This window comes from Protopterus annectens, chromosome 16.part0, assembly GCF_019279795.1.
Source record: "Protopterus annectens isolate FY-2018-M chromosome 16.part0, PAN1.0, whole genome shotgun sequence".
In the NCBI taxonomy this organism is placed as follows: domain Eukaryota; kingdom Metazoa; phylum Chordata; order Ceratodontiformes; family Protopteridae; genus Protopterus; species Protopterus annectens.
In genome coordinates this window covers 668,517,351-668,532,271 of record NC_056750.1, presented here as the reverse complement: position 1 = coordinate 668,532,271, position 14,921 = coordinate 668,517,351, and the positions used below count along the sequence as shown (strand labels likewise).

The following is a 14,921-nucleotide window of genomic DNA, read 5'->3' as shown; positions in this document are numbered from 1 at the left end:
CTTTTTGATCTAAAGCTTACTAACTAGTAGTGGCTATTTTACTACAAGCATTCTAGGCCATGGCCAGTGTGCAAGGTGTCCTTTGTGGCTGAAAGCCCTCAACTTGCTATAGGTACATAAGTTATAGTACATGGTTAACTGCCCTTGCAGGCCATTTTAAGCCTAGCCAATTATTCCATTTGGTACTTAAAATTAATTTTTCCCAATAGAAAATATATTCACCTTACCTTTTCCAATATTTACATTTATACATATTACCCTAAGGACAATTATTAAATATTTGGAGGGGACCCACGCAATGGGACAAAGCAAGTAGGAGTTCCCCATGTAGATTAGTGCTGCAGGACTCTCCCTGTGCTGAACTTCCTATTTCTCATCCACTGATAAAAGTTAAGTTTGTATGTGGACAGGGATGATCTTTGTTTTATGTGGAAGGGGAATCTTAAATGGAGCGTATTATAAATAGCTTGTTACGAAGTATTGGGCAACAGATCTCAGCTAACACTAAAAATTAAGCTGCCAAGCTAAAAAGTAGCTCTGGCTTCAAAAGGCAACAGATCATCTTTCTGATTAGCAGCACAATGTTTGCTATTATGAGGTAGGTGGACAAGCCGCATCTTACTGCCTGCAGTCTGCAAGACACCTGTATTATATGGTGACAAAGGCTTTATACAAAAGCATACACAAAAGTACATTTAATGCTACTGCACATCTCAAATCCAAGGTCAGTTGTGACATTTCTTATGAATCTTTCAGCTGGTCAAGTACCATGTTTATATGAACTTTTATGCATTTGTTACAGAGAGGGTTGAATCCAGAGTTATAGCCGCGTACTTTGGATGGCTAGAAAGTTGGAAGTACAGTTGTGTACACTTACCATAAATGTAGATGTTCGAGTGTATTCACTGCTGCAGTCATCACACTCGGGTTATCCTACCAGGGGTAGCCTTCAGTCGGCCCGAATACCAGAGGCTTAGTATTTCTGCATCAGTTACTGTCGCTCCAGGACTGACGTCAGGTCGTCAGTGGTATAAAATCAGACAGCCGACGCCATTACATCAGTTTTTGTTGCCCCAACTGTCGGGATCCCCCAAATAGGGAGCTAGGTTATGGTGGTAGAACACCACCAGTAGAAAGTAAACACCAACAATTCCCTGTAAGGAGAGAAGAGAGAGAGAGAGAGAGAGAGAGAGACAAGGGGATCGAAGGTGAGGAACCAGGACTGCAACAGTGAATACACTCAAACATCTATATTTAAGGTAAGTGTACACAACTGTACTATGTTCTGCACGTTTCACTGTTGCTGTCATCACACTTGGATTGATTCCCAAAGCTGAAGAAAAGGGTGGAGGCAGTCAAGAAGAGTGGGGGCTGGCTAGGATGCCCTGCAAGACTGCAGTGGCAAAGCCTACTCTGGATTTGGAGAAGATAGGCAGCTGGTAACGCTTGGTGAAGGTATGAACAGAAGTCCATGTTGCAGCCTCCAGGATGTCCCTGGTGGGGACCCCTCTAAGAAAAGCTGCAGAGGTGGAGGTTGCCCTAGTGGAATGAGTCCTCACCCCCTTTGGAGGAGGTTTTCTGTGCTGTTTGTAGCAGAAATGGATGCAGTGTGCTATCCATTTGGAAATGGTTTGTTTGGATATGGCCTTGCCCTCCTCTGCCCCTGCTGCAAAGCTGACTAGCAATTGGTCAATTTTTCTAAAAGATTTAGTCCTATCCAAATAGAATCTGAGCTGTCTGTGCACATCTAGAGAGTGCAGAATCCTTTCCCCCTTGTTTTGTGGGTTAGGGAAAAATGTGGGCAAATGAATGGATTGGTTGACAGCCACACTGGACACCACTTTAGGCATGAAGGATGGGTTAGTCCTGAGGAAGACCCTGTCAGCATGGAAAATGATAAAGGGCACTACAGCCGTGAGTGCTTGTAGCTCTGAAACTCTTCTAGCTGAAGTGATGGCCAAAATCAAGGCTGTTTTCCAAGAGAGGAATTTTAACTCTGCTGAAGCTGCAGGCTCAAAGGGGGATAGAGTGAGCTTTTCCAGCACAAAGTTAAGGTCCCAAGCTGGGGTAGGAGCTCTTCTGGGTGGCCTTAAGTCGTTAGTCCCTCTTATGAACTGTTTGATGAGAGGGTGTAATAAGAGAGGTGGCTCTGTGCTGTAATGAGCAGAGATGGCAAAGGAATGAATTTTAATAGAGAAGGATAGACCCCTGTGTGTAGTAGGTCTGCTAGGTAATCCAGGATGAGAGGTAGGGAGGGCTGTACTGTTTCGGCTCCCTTAGCCTGGATCCAGGTGCAAAACCTTTTCCACTTGTCAGCATAGGATTTTCTAGTGCTGGGGCGTCTGGCCTCAAGTATAATATCCAGGACTTGTTTGCTTAGGCTGGCAGCTTGAGAAGAGGTCAGGGAATAAGCCAGGCTGCCAGGTTCAGAGTCTGCAATTGTGGATGCTTGAATTCTCCATTCTTCTGGGTCAGGAGTGTTGGGATCTGAGGTGAGTGCCATGGTGGCAGAAGTGACAGGCTGCGTAGCAGTGGGTACCAGTGCTGACATGGCCAGTCTGGGGCAATCAAGATTGCCCTTGGTTTTTCATCCCTTATTTTGAGCAGTACCCTTGAAATGAGTAGTAGAGGGGGAAATGCATATATCGAGAGGTTTACCCATTGGAAGGATAGAGCATCCACTTTCCAGGCCTTGCTGTGATGTTTCCTGATGCAGAATTTGCTGAGCTGATGATTGGAGTGGGAACCAAAGAGGTCCACCTTCAGGGTGCCCCATTTCTGGGTTACAAGGTTGAAGGTTCTGTGGTCTAGCAGGTTTCTGCTTAAGTCATCTGCCAGAGAGTTTAGGGAGCCTGGCAGGAATTGTGCTAGCAAGTGTATTTACATGGCTGAGGCTGTGTGCCAAAGGGTCATGGCGAGCCTGTGGCGAGGATAAGAGCGAGTCCCTCCATGCTTGTTGATATACCACATCACTGTGGTGTTGGCTGTTTTGATCACTAGAGGCCCCAGGGAAGAGTATGGGTCTGAAAGCTGTCAGGACATGCTGAACAGCTAGCATCTCTTATTGGTTGATGTGCAGATGTATTTGATTTGGGAGTGTGGAGATAAGGTGGGAATAGGCAATAGTGGTTCTAGCTAGTGGGGAGAGAAAGGGGTTTATCCTATAGAGGGAGCCTAGTTTCCTGTTGACAGTTTTTATGGTATTGTTGATATGGGTTTCAAAGTTCAGGTTATCGATGGTTACCCCTAGAAGTTTAGTTGTTGGATCGGGAGATATGAGTGTACCATTACTGGATAAGACTGAAAAAGTTCATTGGGAGTGATTTACGGGTAGGAGTGAAGAGCAGGAGTTTGTTTTTTTGGGGGTTCAAGAGGAGGCAGCGTTGTAGAAACCAATTTTCTGTTTTATTGAACATTGTCTGAGTTACAGTCTGTAGTTGGGATTGAGATTTAGCTGAGCAGATTATCGTCGAATCATCTACGTATTGTGCAAGTTAGTTAAAGGAATAGCTAGGTTGAGGTCATTGACAAATACTGAAAAAAGGAGGGGGGCCCAATATAGAGCCCTGAGGAACACCTAGGGTAACTGGAGATGGGATGAGAGGTTGTTGTCCCATAGCTCTGCCTGCTGTCTATTATCAAGGTAGGACTGGAACCATTTTATAGTCTTTGTGTCCAGAGAGAAGGATTTTAGAATATTGAGAAGTGGTGGTTGACCATGTCGAATGCTTTTGAAAGGTCGATGAAAAGTGCTGAAGAGAGAAGATTGTTATTACGGTTTTTATTGATGCTGTCAGTGAAGGATAGGAGTGTAGTTGTACTGTGGAAAGGCCTGAAGCCATGTTGAGATTTGGCCAGTAAATTGTTCTGGAGTAGGTGGTCTAGTAACTATCTGTGGATGCACTTTTTCACTATTTTAGCTAATGAGGAAAGTAGAGCTATGGGACGATAGTTAGAATATTCTCTTGAGTTTCCTCCCTTGTGTAGGGGGATAATGTTGGAGATTTTCCAGATGGTGGGAATAGTGCTTTCTTGTATGGTTCTATTTATCAGCAATGATACAGGATAAGCTATGACTTTTGGCTGCCTTTTGCAGCTATTCAGCAGGTAGCTGGTCAGCTGAGGGGGTAGTAGGTTTTAGTTTACTTAAGAGGTTGCAGATGAGGAAAGTTGGGACAGGTTGCAGGTTTACAGTTGGGAGAGAGTTAGTAGTATTGGTTGGAAGGGCAGAGCTATCGGCTGTTAGTTGATTAGCAAGTGTTTGTATGGTCTCAGTGAAGAAGGTATTGAAAGCATTAGCGGTTTGCTTTGGATTATCGGAATTTGATCCTGTACGGGGTGGTGTTGCAGATTGGCCTGGTTGAAGTACTCTGTTTATGCTAGCCCAGAACTTTTGTGGATTATTTTGGTTGGTCTGTTGGAGGTGGAAGTAAAAGTTTTTTTTTATCTTAACAGTATAGCTTTCTTAGTCTCATTTCTTTTTTGCCAGAATTGTTGTTGGTCTACGGGGTTTTTAGTTGTTCTCCATTGTGCCCAAACTTTATTTCTCTGTTGAATTTTCTGCCTGGTTTTCTTTGTAAGCCATGGGGTGGGGTTTAGATTTTATTTTGATGAAACGTTTTGGTGCATTGTGGTTAAGGATTGTTAAGAATTTTGAGTTAAAGTAGTTTGTTGCTTCGTCAAGTGGGAGGTATTTTATAGGCGACCAATCACATTCTTTTAGTTCAGCTTGGAAGTTATTGGGGTTAAAGTTTCTGTTTCTTCTTATTGTTTTATATATGGTTGGCTTGCGTGAGCTTGACCTTTGCCTGATTATGTAAGTGAGAGAATGGTCACTTACATCGTCAGGGAGGGTCCCCACATTATATAGAGTTGTTGATAATTATTTATTAGAATCCAGTCTAGGATGGATTCTTTGTTACTGGGTTTATTAATTCTGGTTGGGGAGTTGTTTGTGAGAAGCAATTAAGGTTAATATGGGAGGTTGGTAATTCAGTAGAGCAGTCCTTCCAATCTATAATAAAATCTCCAAGAATTATTGTCTCGAGGAATTTTTGTGGAGAATTTAGCAAGGATACCCTCCAGAATGGCTATATCCGCGGTGGTGTAGCGGTAGTGTTGTTGCCTCACAGCAATAGGTTCTCCCGTTCGATTCTCGGCTGGAGTGCAGGGAGTGCCTTCTGTGTGGAGTCTGCATGTCCTCCCTGCGGTTGGGTGGGCATTCAAAAGACATGCGTAAATGGGCGTGCCTTTGTTGAAGGTTGAACGTCGAGCTGGCACCTCGGAGTTCGCGAAAAGCTACTTCCAATCATTAACAGACTGGAGTTCCGCTGTGGCGACCCCAACCGGGAAAAGCCGAAAGACAAACAAACAAACCTTACAGAATGGTGATGTTGCTACCAGGAGGCAAGTAGATACATATTATATTTAGGGATTTGCTGGGATTAAGTTGAAGTTTGGTTCTAATGATTTCTGCATTGTTTTCATTAGAGGAACCAAGCTCTAGTATAGATATTTGTAGCCCTTCTTTATAGAGGATAGCAACACCCCCTCTTTTTTTTTTACTTTGCGGTCTTGTCTCAAGATGTACCCAGATGGAATAATTTCAACATCTTGTGTAGTAAACATTAAATACCCTGCTTCTTATTTAAACCCTTCAAATCCCTACTTCTTGATTTAAACCATGGGACATGAAAGTTTGAAATTTAAAAACCATTCTAGTTTCCAACTCCATTAATTTACCAATATAATCTCCCCCTCTGGGTAGAAAGGGTTTTGCAAGTGCACAAAAAAGTTAAACCACCATCTGAACCCCTAAGCATTTCATGAAAATGGCTGGCTACATGACTTAATTCATTATGATTTCTTATATTTCTAAGATGTTCAAGAATCCAAATTCTAACCATACGTTTAGTTTGTCCTATATACCACCATGAATTAGAGCACAAGCATCCCAGAATATACACCGCACCTGTTGATCTACAGTTACAGTAATATCTACAATTAAATAGCTTCCCATTAATCAGAGATCCTGACAAATGTTTTACTCTATTACATATACTGCAATGACCACAAGGGAAGGTACCCAAAGGTAAATTAATATTGGGTCCCACAACAAAATTATAATTCAATAATTCCTTTAAATTTTTTCCTTTGCCAAAAGAAAATGTGACATGCCTGGGGAACAAGTGACTTATATTTTCGTTAGAAATAAGCCAAAAATCTTCTCACAATATTTATTAACACATCAGAAAAAGGAGAAATTTTTTTTAACGTAATAAAACTTTCTAGTCACATCCATGCCACTAGGGGGACTCATCCCCAAAACAATTATAATTCCTAGCTGGCATTACTTGTGATTTTAGCATAATACCCACAAGCACTGCGGTGGTGGTGCTGCGGTAGCGTTGTCGCCTCACAATTAGACGCTGTCCTGTTCAATTCTCAGCTAGACCGTCTTCTGTGTGGAGACATGCGTGAATGGGCGTACCTTCGTTGAAGGTTGTGCATCAGGACTGGCAACTCGGCACATAAAAATCTACTGCCAATCATTAGCGGACCGGAGTTCCGCTGTGGCGACCCCTAACCGGGAAAAGCCGAAAAACAACAACCCACAAGCACTGCTTGCTTACATCTCAATCTTTCCTCATCATAACCCCTCACTTTTAATCTCCTCTCCACATTATCCAATTCCACCACTTTATGATTTTTATCACTAGTGTGATCAAAAATTCTTTTAAATTCACCATAGGATAGAGTGTTCAATAAGTGCTCTGGGTGCATGCTAGTTGCATTTAAAAACATATTAACTGAGGTTTGCTTCCTATATGGTCTAAAACCTTAACTTCACCATCCCCATATAATGTCACATCCAGAAAATGAATGGCTTCCCTATTTAACTCATAAGAGAAAGTCAAGCCATGCTCATTACAGTTTAGGACCTCAAAAAAAAAAAAATTCAACAAATATCACCCTTACAAATAAATATAAGGTCATCAATAAATTGCTTATAAAGCAAAACCTTATCTTTATAAAAAGGAGTGAGATATTTAAATTTCTTCTCAAAAAATCCCCTATATATTATAGCATATGAGAGTACATAAGAGGCCCCCCATTGCTGTGCCCTTCAACTGCAAGAAAAACTCCTTTTTCAAAGGAAAAATAGTTGTGGGTTAAACTAAATTCTAATAAACTAATAAAAAAAAAGCTATTCTAGGACCATCACCCAACATGTCCATGATGGCCTCCAAACCCCATCTCAATTTTAATTTAGTATATAATGATTTAGCATCGACAGTAACCCAGTAGTAGTCACCTTGCCATTTAATCTTGGCTAACTCATTCAGTAAATCTTGTGTGTTTAAAATATGTGCAGGAACTTTACACACATATTTTTTCAAGTGGAAATTCTGGAAACTGCCAACATTACTTAAATAGGAACCCAGCCCTGAAATAGCTAGCCTTCCAGGGGGCTTGCTTAAATTTTTATGTACCTCAGGCAAGGCATATATAATAGGGGTTACTGGTTCCTTAACATATAGCAACATCCTTTTGGTCAAGAAAACCCAGATGCTCTCCCCTTTCCAATAATGCCAAAAGTTCTTCATTATAGCTTGTTACAGGGTTCCAAAATAAACACTTAAATTCATCTTCACATTTCAGTATGTCAGCTATCATTTCACAATACATTTCTTTATCCAAAATGATCCATTTTCCACCTTTACCTGCACGTTTAAATATAAACTCCGTTTTTAACTGTTTTAAACTTTTTAGAGATAGCCACTCATTCTTAGTTAAATTATAGGACTTATTCTGCTTCAAAAACTTATTAAAAGCAATAGAAATTTCCTCGTACACAACTTTCTGAAATAGTACAATGGGAGGTACATTTATCATAGGTACAAATTTGTTCTCTACCGACAAGTTAGGTAACTAATTTGCCATACCCTGTAGTATAGCAAAACCTTCCACTGTCTTCATTTTCCAAAGGTTCAGAATCTTAAACATAAATGGAAACATTCATTAAATCATCTTCAAATATATTTTCATTTTCAGTTTCATCATTATTTCCATCATTATTTTCCAAACTGTTTTGTACATTTTTTTTCAAAATATACACACAACAGCTTCCTACAAAATGTTTTGAGCTCAAAATACAAGTCAACAAAACAGAGTATGAATGTAGGTACAAATTTACTGCCTTTAAACAATACAGCCTTCATTTCATTCGAAAGGCTAAGTTTAGCCAAATTAATAAAATACATTGCTTGTGCATCGTACTCACAAATAATAACAGAATGTCCATTACTTAAAGCTGTTTCTTCTCTTTCTTCCTCCTCTCCCACGATTCGTTTGATTGAACTGCAAGGAACGATTATTACCAGTTACTGTCTGGTTGGTACCCTCAGCTTCAGAGACTTAAGACACAGCAAAAGAAACAGTTTTAGAGCCATCTTCTCTGTAGAGGATGCCGACGCACTCCGGCGCGTCTGGCTGTTATTTCTAACCTTTGACCTACTCCGTGACAACTCATGCTGCCAGGAAAACAGCACACCAATCTCATAGTCTCTCATATTGCGTAAGAGATGGTTTCTCTTACGCTGAATAATTTCAGCTTTCAATTTTGAGACTTTCACGTATAGAGGACATCTGCACCCTATAACAGGACTCCTCCACCACCACCTCATCCTGTAAGTGCAAGATCTCCCCTTTTAATTTCTCGTGTGCCCTCATATTCTGCTTGATTAATATATGGAGCCAATTTAAAGTACACTGTAAGGAAGCCTGTTTCCACTCAGGTCATTTTCTTCTTCCAAAAAGTTGGTAGCAGGCAAACTATCAATGCGTAACCCTCTAGGGGTTAAATTCAAGCTCACAAAGTTTTCAAGGAGACGAGTGTCAATAAATAAAGCTACCACTTTAGCCATTCGTCTTTCCAGTTTTACAAAGCGCCCCTCAGAGTCTTGGCTGCTATTTATGTTCCATGGATCCCATCTGTGCAAATTTCCTTTCACGTTTATTCACCATATCAACAAAATTAAGGTGACCAGGTATATCTAAAAGCCCAGGACCACCAGCTGCTTGCGACATACTGGTGTTGATGTTAAAATTAACAAGAGCACACAAACAGCAAAAAGTCAAATCAAAAAACAAAATTACACCAGCACCTTTTCTTCTTTATTCAGCAACAGTGATCTGGCACCTAGGCAATTCGCCTTCAAGGATCACAGTATTACAGTTTCAGCTGACTTACATACTATACAAACAGCCACTTAACAAGATCCAATAATTCAATTACATTAATTTAAATCACAATTAGTTTATACAATCAAAATTAATCTTTTATACACTTAATTAAATCTAAATTATATACAAATACACAAATATCAACACAGATTATCCATATATAATTCATATAAAATTACATATATAAACATAAATAGCATAAATACTTTAACATTAAATACCCTGCTTCTTATTTAAACCCTTCAAATCCCTACTTCTTGATTTAAACCATGGGGCATCAACTGTTTTGAGTGTGTACCTTTAACTCCTAGTGGGTGTGGCCTGAGCCTTTAAAAATGAAGTCATCACCTTACAATTCTAACAAATACTCATTGACAGAGGTCAAATAGCAATACAGTTGTGTTTGCCATCATGCATGTTTCAACATAAAATATTCTGAAACCTTGTAAGTAGCATGGTTTTGGAATTATTAATGCAAGTATGCACAAGTAATATCTGACGCCTAGAGGAGCAGTAGGAGGTAACTGCAGATGCACCTGGAAGCGTCACTCGGAATTAATAGTTTGAAAGTCTAATTTGACTTTTTTGCTGTTTGTGTGCTCTTGAATACTTCTTTGTCTGCAAAAAGCAATAGCTGGAACCAGGCATTTTGTGAAAATTCTGGGAGCAATGGATAAGCCAAAGGGAAGCGCAAGAAAGTACAGTTGTGTACACTTACCATAAATGTAGATGTTAGAGTGTATTCACTGTTGCAGTCATTACATTTGGGTTATCTGCATGCAGGTAGCCCTCAGTTGGCCTGATTATCAAAGTCTTGGGTCATGCGTCGGTTGCTGTCTCATCTTCCATTATGTCAGGTAGTCAGGGGGTATAAAGCATGCAGCTGATTCTATTACATCAGTTTTTTTTCTTGCCCCAGACGTCAGGTGCCCCCACAATGGGAAAAAAATATATATACAAGGTTACACCTCCAACAAAAAGCAAATACAACAGAAAGCTTTAAGCATAGGAAGCAAGAATAGAGGTATAGTCAATAGAAGTCAGGGGGCTGGAGGGAGAGTAACCAGGACTGCAACAGTGAATACACTCGAACATCTACATTTATAGTTAAGTGTACACAACTGTACTATGTTCTTAGTGTTTCACTGTTGCAGTCATTACATTTGGGTAGATTGCCTCCTCTCTTCCTTAGCTTTCGGAATCAGATAACATTAGGACAAACTATAAGGCCCTGCAAGACTGCAGTGGCAAAACCAGCTCTGGATTTAGAAAAAATTGGGAAGTGGTAATGCTCGGTGAAGGGATGTACAATACTCCAGGTAGCAGCTTCTAGGATGTCCCTGGTAGAGACACCTCTGAGAAAGGCTGTAGAGGTAGATGCAGCCCTGGCTGAATGTTGTCTTATCCCCTGTGGGGTAAATTTTTCATGTTGCTTATAGCAGAAATGAATGCAGTGGCCTAACCACTTAGAAATGGCTTGCTTTGAAATGGCCTTCCCCTCTGCCCCTGCAGCAAATGAGACTAGCAGCTGTTCAGATTTTCTGAGAGGCTTAGTCCTGTCCAAGTAAAATCTAAGTTGTCTGTGCACGTCCAAGGAGTGCAGCATTCATTCCACTTTGCTCTGTGGATTAGAAAAGAAGGTTGGCAAATGAATGGACTGATTAAGGGCCACACTGGATACCACCTTGGGTATAAAGGAGGGATTGGTCCTGAGGGACACCCTGTCTGCATGAAAGATAATGAAAGGCTCCACTGCCATGAGGGCCTGTAATTCAGACACCCTTCTTGCTGAAGTTATGGCTAGGACGGCTGTTTTCCAAGAAAGGAATTTCAACTCTGCATTTGCAGCTGGCTCAAAGGGAGGTAGAGTGAACTTTTCCAATACAAAGTTAAGGTCCCAGGCTGGAGTAGGGGCTCTCCTCTGAGGATTGCTTCAAGCAGTGGATGAGAGGTGAGGGGTGGCTCTGTATTATAATGAGCTGAAATGGCCAAGGTATGAATTTTGATGGAAGAAAAGGAAAGGCACTTCTGAAGCAACTCAGTTAATATTGAAGAATGTGCGGTAAATTGGGCACAGTTGTGTCCATGCCCTGTATTTGGCTCCAGGAACAGAATATTTTCCATTTTTCAGCATAGGATTTTCTAGCACTAGGTCTCCGTGCCTCCAGGATGACATCCATCACTTGCTTACTGAGGGATGGTAACGGGGAGATCATGTAATTAGCCAGGCTGCAAGGTTCAGGGTTTGAAGCTGTGAGTGCAGAATATGGCCCTCCTGCTAAGACAGCAGGCAGGGTTCTGAGGCAGGTGCCCTGGTTCCAGAAGTGACACACTGAGCAAGAGGGGGTACCAGTGTTGGCGTGGCCAGTCTGGTGCAATAAGTATTGTCCTTGGTTTGTCCTGTTTGATCTTTAGTAGCACTTTGGAGAGGAGAGGCAGAGGGGAAAGGCATAAACTGATAGGGCATCCACTTTCCAAACTTGTTTGTGGGAGTCCTTGTGCAGAATTTGCTCAAATGGTAGTTCTGAGGGCAGGCAAACAGGTCCATCTCTGGGCTCCCCCATTTGTTGCTCAAAATGTTGAATATCTTTGGTTCCAGTTTCCACTCGTGTGGGTCCATGAGATTTCTGCTTAGGTCATCTGCCAGTGTATTTAGCTTGCCTGGCAGGAATTGAGCTTGTAGGTGCACTTGATAGCTGAAGGCTGTGTTCCACAGAGCCATGGCTAGTCTGCAGAGAGGGTATGAGTGGTTCCTCCTTGCTTGCTTATAACAGTGGTGTTGTAAGTCTTTACCAATAATTGTCCTGGAAGAATGTGGTCCGTGAAGGCTGTCAAAGCATTCTATACAGCTAACATTTCTTTTTGATTGATATGCAGGTGTATTTGACTCTGGTTCGATTTGTCCTGAATGCACTGCCCTGTCAAGTGAACCCTCCATGCATAGTCTGATGTGTCTGTTAAGGTTTGGGCAGCAGGGGGTAGAGTGAATGGCAGTCCCTTGTTTTGGTGGCAGGCCTATGCCCACCAAAGGAACTCTATCTTTAGACAAGGTATGCTAGGAATCATTGACTCTAGGTCCTGAGAATGTTGACACTATAGGCTTTTTAGATACCATTGTAGTTTCCTTATATGCAGTCTTGTATATGGAATTAGTAGAATGCAAGAGGCCATGAACCCCAGTGCTTGCAGTATTTTTTTTGCAGATAGCCTACTTCAAGCTACTGGCCACAAAGACCCAGCTATCAAATGAACTTGTTTTTCTGGTGTGAGGTAGGCCATCTGGGAAGTTGTATTCAAGCTTGCTCCCAGGAATACAAAATTTGTTGGCAGGGTACTAGATGGGATTTATTTTCGTTTATGGTGTACCCCAGAGAAGTTAGTAATTTCTTTACAAATGCCAGATGATTTAATAGTATGTCCTGGCTTTCTGCCTGAATTAGTAAATTCACAAAAACGGTACCAGGTCCCTTCTTCACTGGAAAGACAAATTTAATAGTAGACTTTAAGCGCGGTCAATAACAATACACTTTTCGTCAGTTGAAAGTAACCGACTTCATCAGAAACTGAAAAACACACACAAAACCATAGGTTTAAAAACAAACCACTTAAATGCTTAGATGCTATCACATGCTTTTAAATCTTGATCTGTTTGTAACTTAGGTTAATTCACCTAGTGGTGGATGTCATAGTAACCTAACAAACGGTAACGTGTAAACAAGCACAATATAATAGCATAGCACAGGGTGGGTGTAATGTTACGTACACCATTCTGTGCCGCATTAAGCACTGAGCATTCAAATTAAATGGTTAACTCGCCCCTGTATAGAAGCCAGGTGCAATTAAATATAGTACTCTATCATTTAAAAAAATTTGTTTTAAAAGTTCATTTTTTAAAAAAATTATTAAAAGATCTTAAGAAACCAAGGATGAATCAAGTGTGTGTATACACAAGAAAGTCACCCCAAGAACGGAGAAATAATAAGCAGCAGTGCGAGGTGGAATCAGTACTTGTTGAAATACAGTAGAACTTTTCGGAGGAACCTCAAAGGTGTACACTCTAACACTTCGAAAATTTCCAAATGTTCAAAGTATTTCACTGATAGTCCACGGTTGCTAATAACATATAATAACATGTCGGTCACCCCACATCGCGTTCCTACTAGACCATGCAAGGGCACAAAGTTAACAATAAGTCCAGGGTGCCCCTGTAACCATGTCTCTGTATAGGAAGACTAACCTTTACAACCGCACCCCTCAAGAGTATCAGCTGGCGTGCAATATGTTGGTTCATGCAGGGAACAGCATATTTATAAATTTGTATGAAAGAATAACCTTAATTAAGCGTTTTAAGTGAAGGCAGTTTTCCGTGTTAAAGCCAGTCACAGTTACATAAAGATTATTGGGATTTATATTAAAAGTAGTATTAAAGGTCATGTGAAAAATTGCATTATCAATTATGTTTGAAGGTTGTATTAGGAAGTGGGCTATAGTATTGCCACCATTGTCGAAATGCCTCAATACTTATGAGTGAAGCCTCATCATATAGCAGTAGGGGTAGGTGCAAATAGCACCAAGATGGTACAAACATTATGGTGATCTATTTAAGCAAATCAATTTACAGCTGACCTGGCAGTCCAAGAAAAATATATATTAAGGTTTCTTGTTGTTATTAATACAACGAGGTTATAATAGTCGTGTGGCCATACCCCCGGGGACAAGAGGTAGATAAGAAAAACAAGTGGTCGATCAGTTACCCTTTTATTACTTCGCTACCACTTTAGTCCTGGACCCGGGGGTGTCTCATTACCTATGTTAAAAACTGTACCCACCTTGTGTTTTGAGCTTAGGGTTAAGTTTTGATTTTTAAATTTTTGAAATTTTTTTGAATTATTAAATTTTAAATAGCTGGAATCAGCTTGATGTTATCCACTGAAATCTATTCCACTCATTTCACCTTTCCAAGTTCTTAAGTTTAAGGATGCAGGTGATAGATGTCATTTCATTTTGCTCAATTTTTTCAATTTGCTCAAATGGTAGTTCTGAGGGCAGGCAAACAGGTCCATCTCTGGGCTCCCCCATTTGTTGCTCAAAATGTTGAATATCTTTGGTTCCAGTTTCCACTCGTGTGGGTCCATGAGATTTCTGCTTAGGTCGTCTGCCAGTGTATTTAGCTTGCCTGGCAGGAATTGAGCTTGTAGGTGCACTTGATAGCTGAAGGCTGTGTTCCACAGAGCCATGGCTAGTCTGCAGAGAGGGTATGAGTGGTTCCTCCCTGCTTGCTTATAACAGTGGTGTTGTAAGTCTTTACCAATAATTGTCCTGGAAGAATGTGGTCCGTGAAGGCTGTCAAAGCATTCTATACAGCTAACATTTCTTTTTGATTGATATGCAGGTGCATTTGACTCTGGTTCGATTTGTCCTGAATGCACTGCCCTGTCAAGTGAACCCTCCATGCATAGTCTGATGTGTCTGTTAAGGTTTGGGCAGCAGGGGTAGAGTGAATGGCAGTCCCTTGTTTTGGTGGCAGGCCTATGCCCACCAAAGGAACTCTGTCTTTAGACAAGGTATGCTAGGAATCATTGACTCTAGGTCCTGAGAATGTTGACACTATAGGCTTTTTAGATACCATTGTAGTTTCCTTATATGCAGTCTTGTATATGGAATTAGTAGAATGC

The 14,921-nt window shown here is 41.0% G+C and overlaps 1 protein-coding gene across 1 annotated transcript in view; it reads right to left on the bottom strand.

The window, feature by feature from the left end:
- The window catches only part of NELFB (negative elongation factor complex member B), a 529,115-nt gene that overhangs the window by 257,833 nt on the left and 256,361 nt on the right, over positions 1-14,921 (bottom strand). Inside the window, 1 exon segment of the mRNA XM_044058168.1 lies at positions 14,873-14,896. Within this exon segment, the coding sequence (XP_043914103.1) occupies positions 14,873-14,896 (24 nt within the window).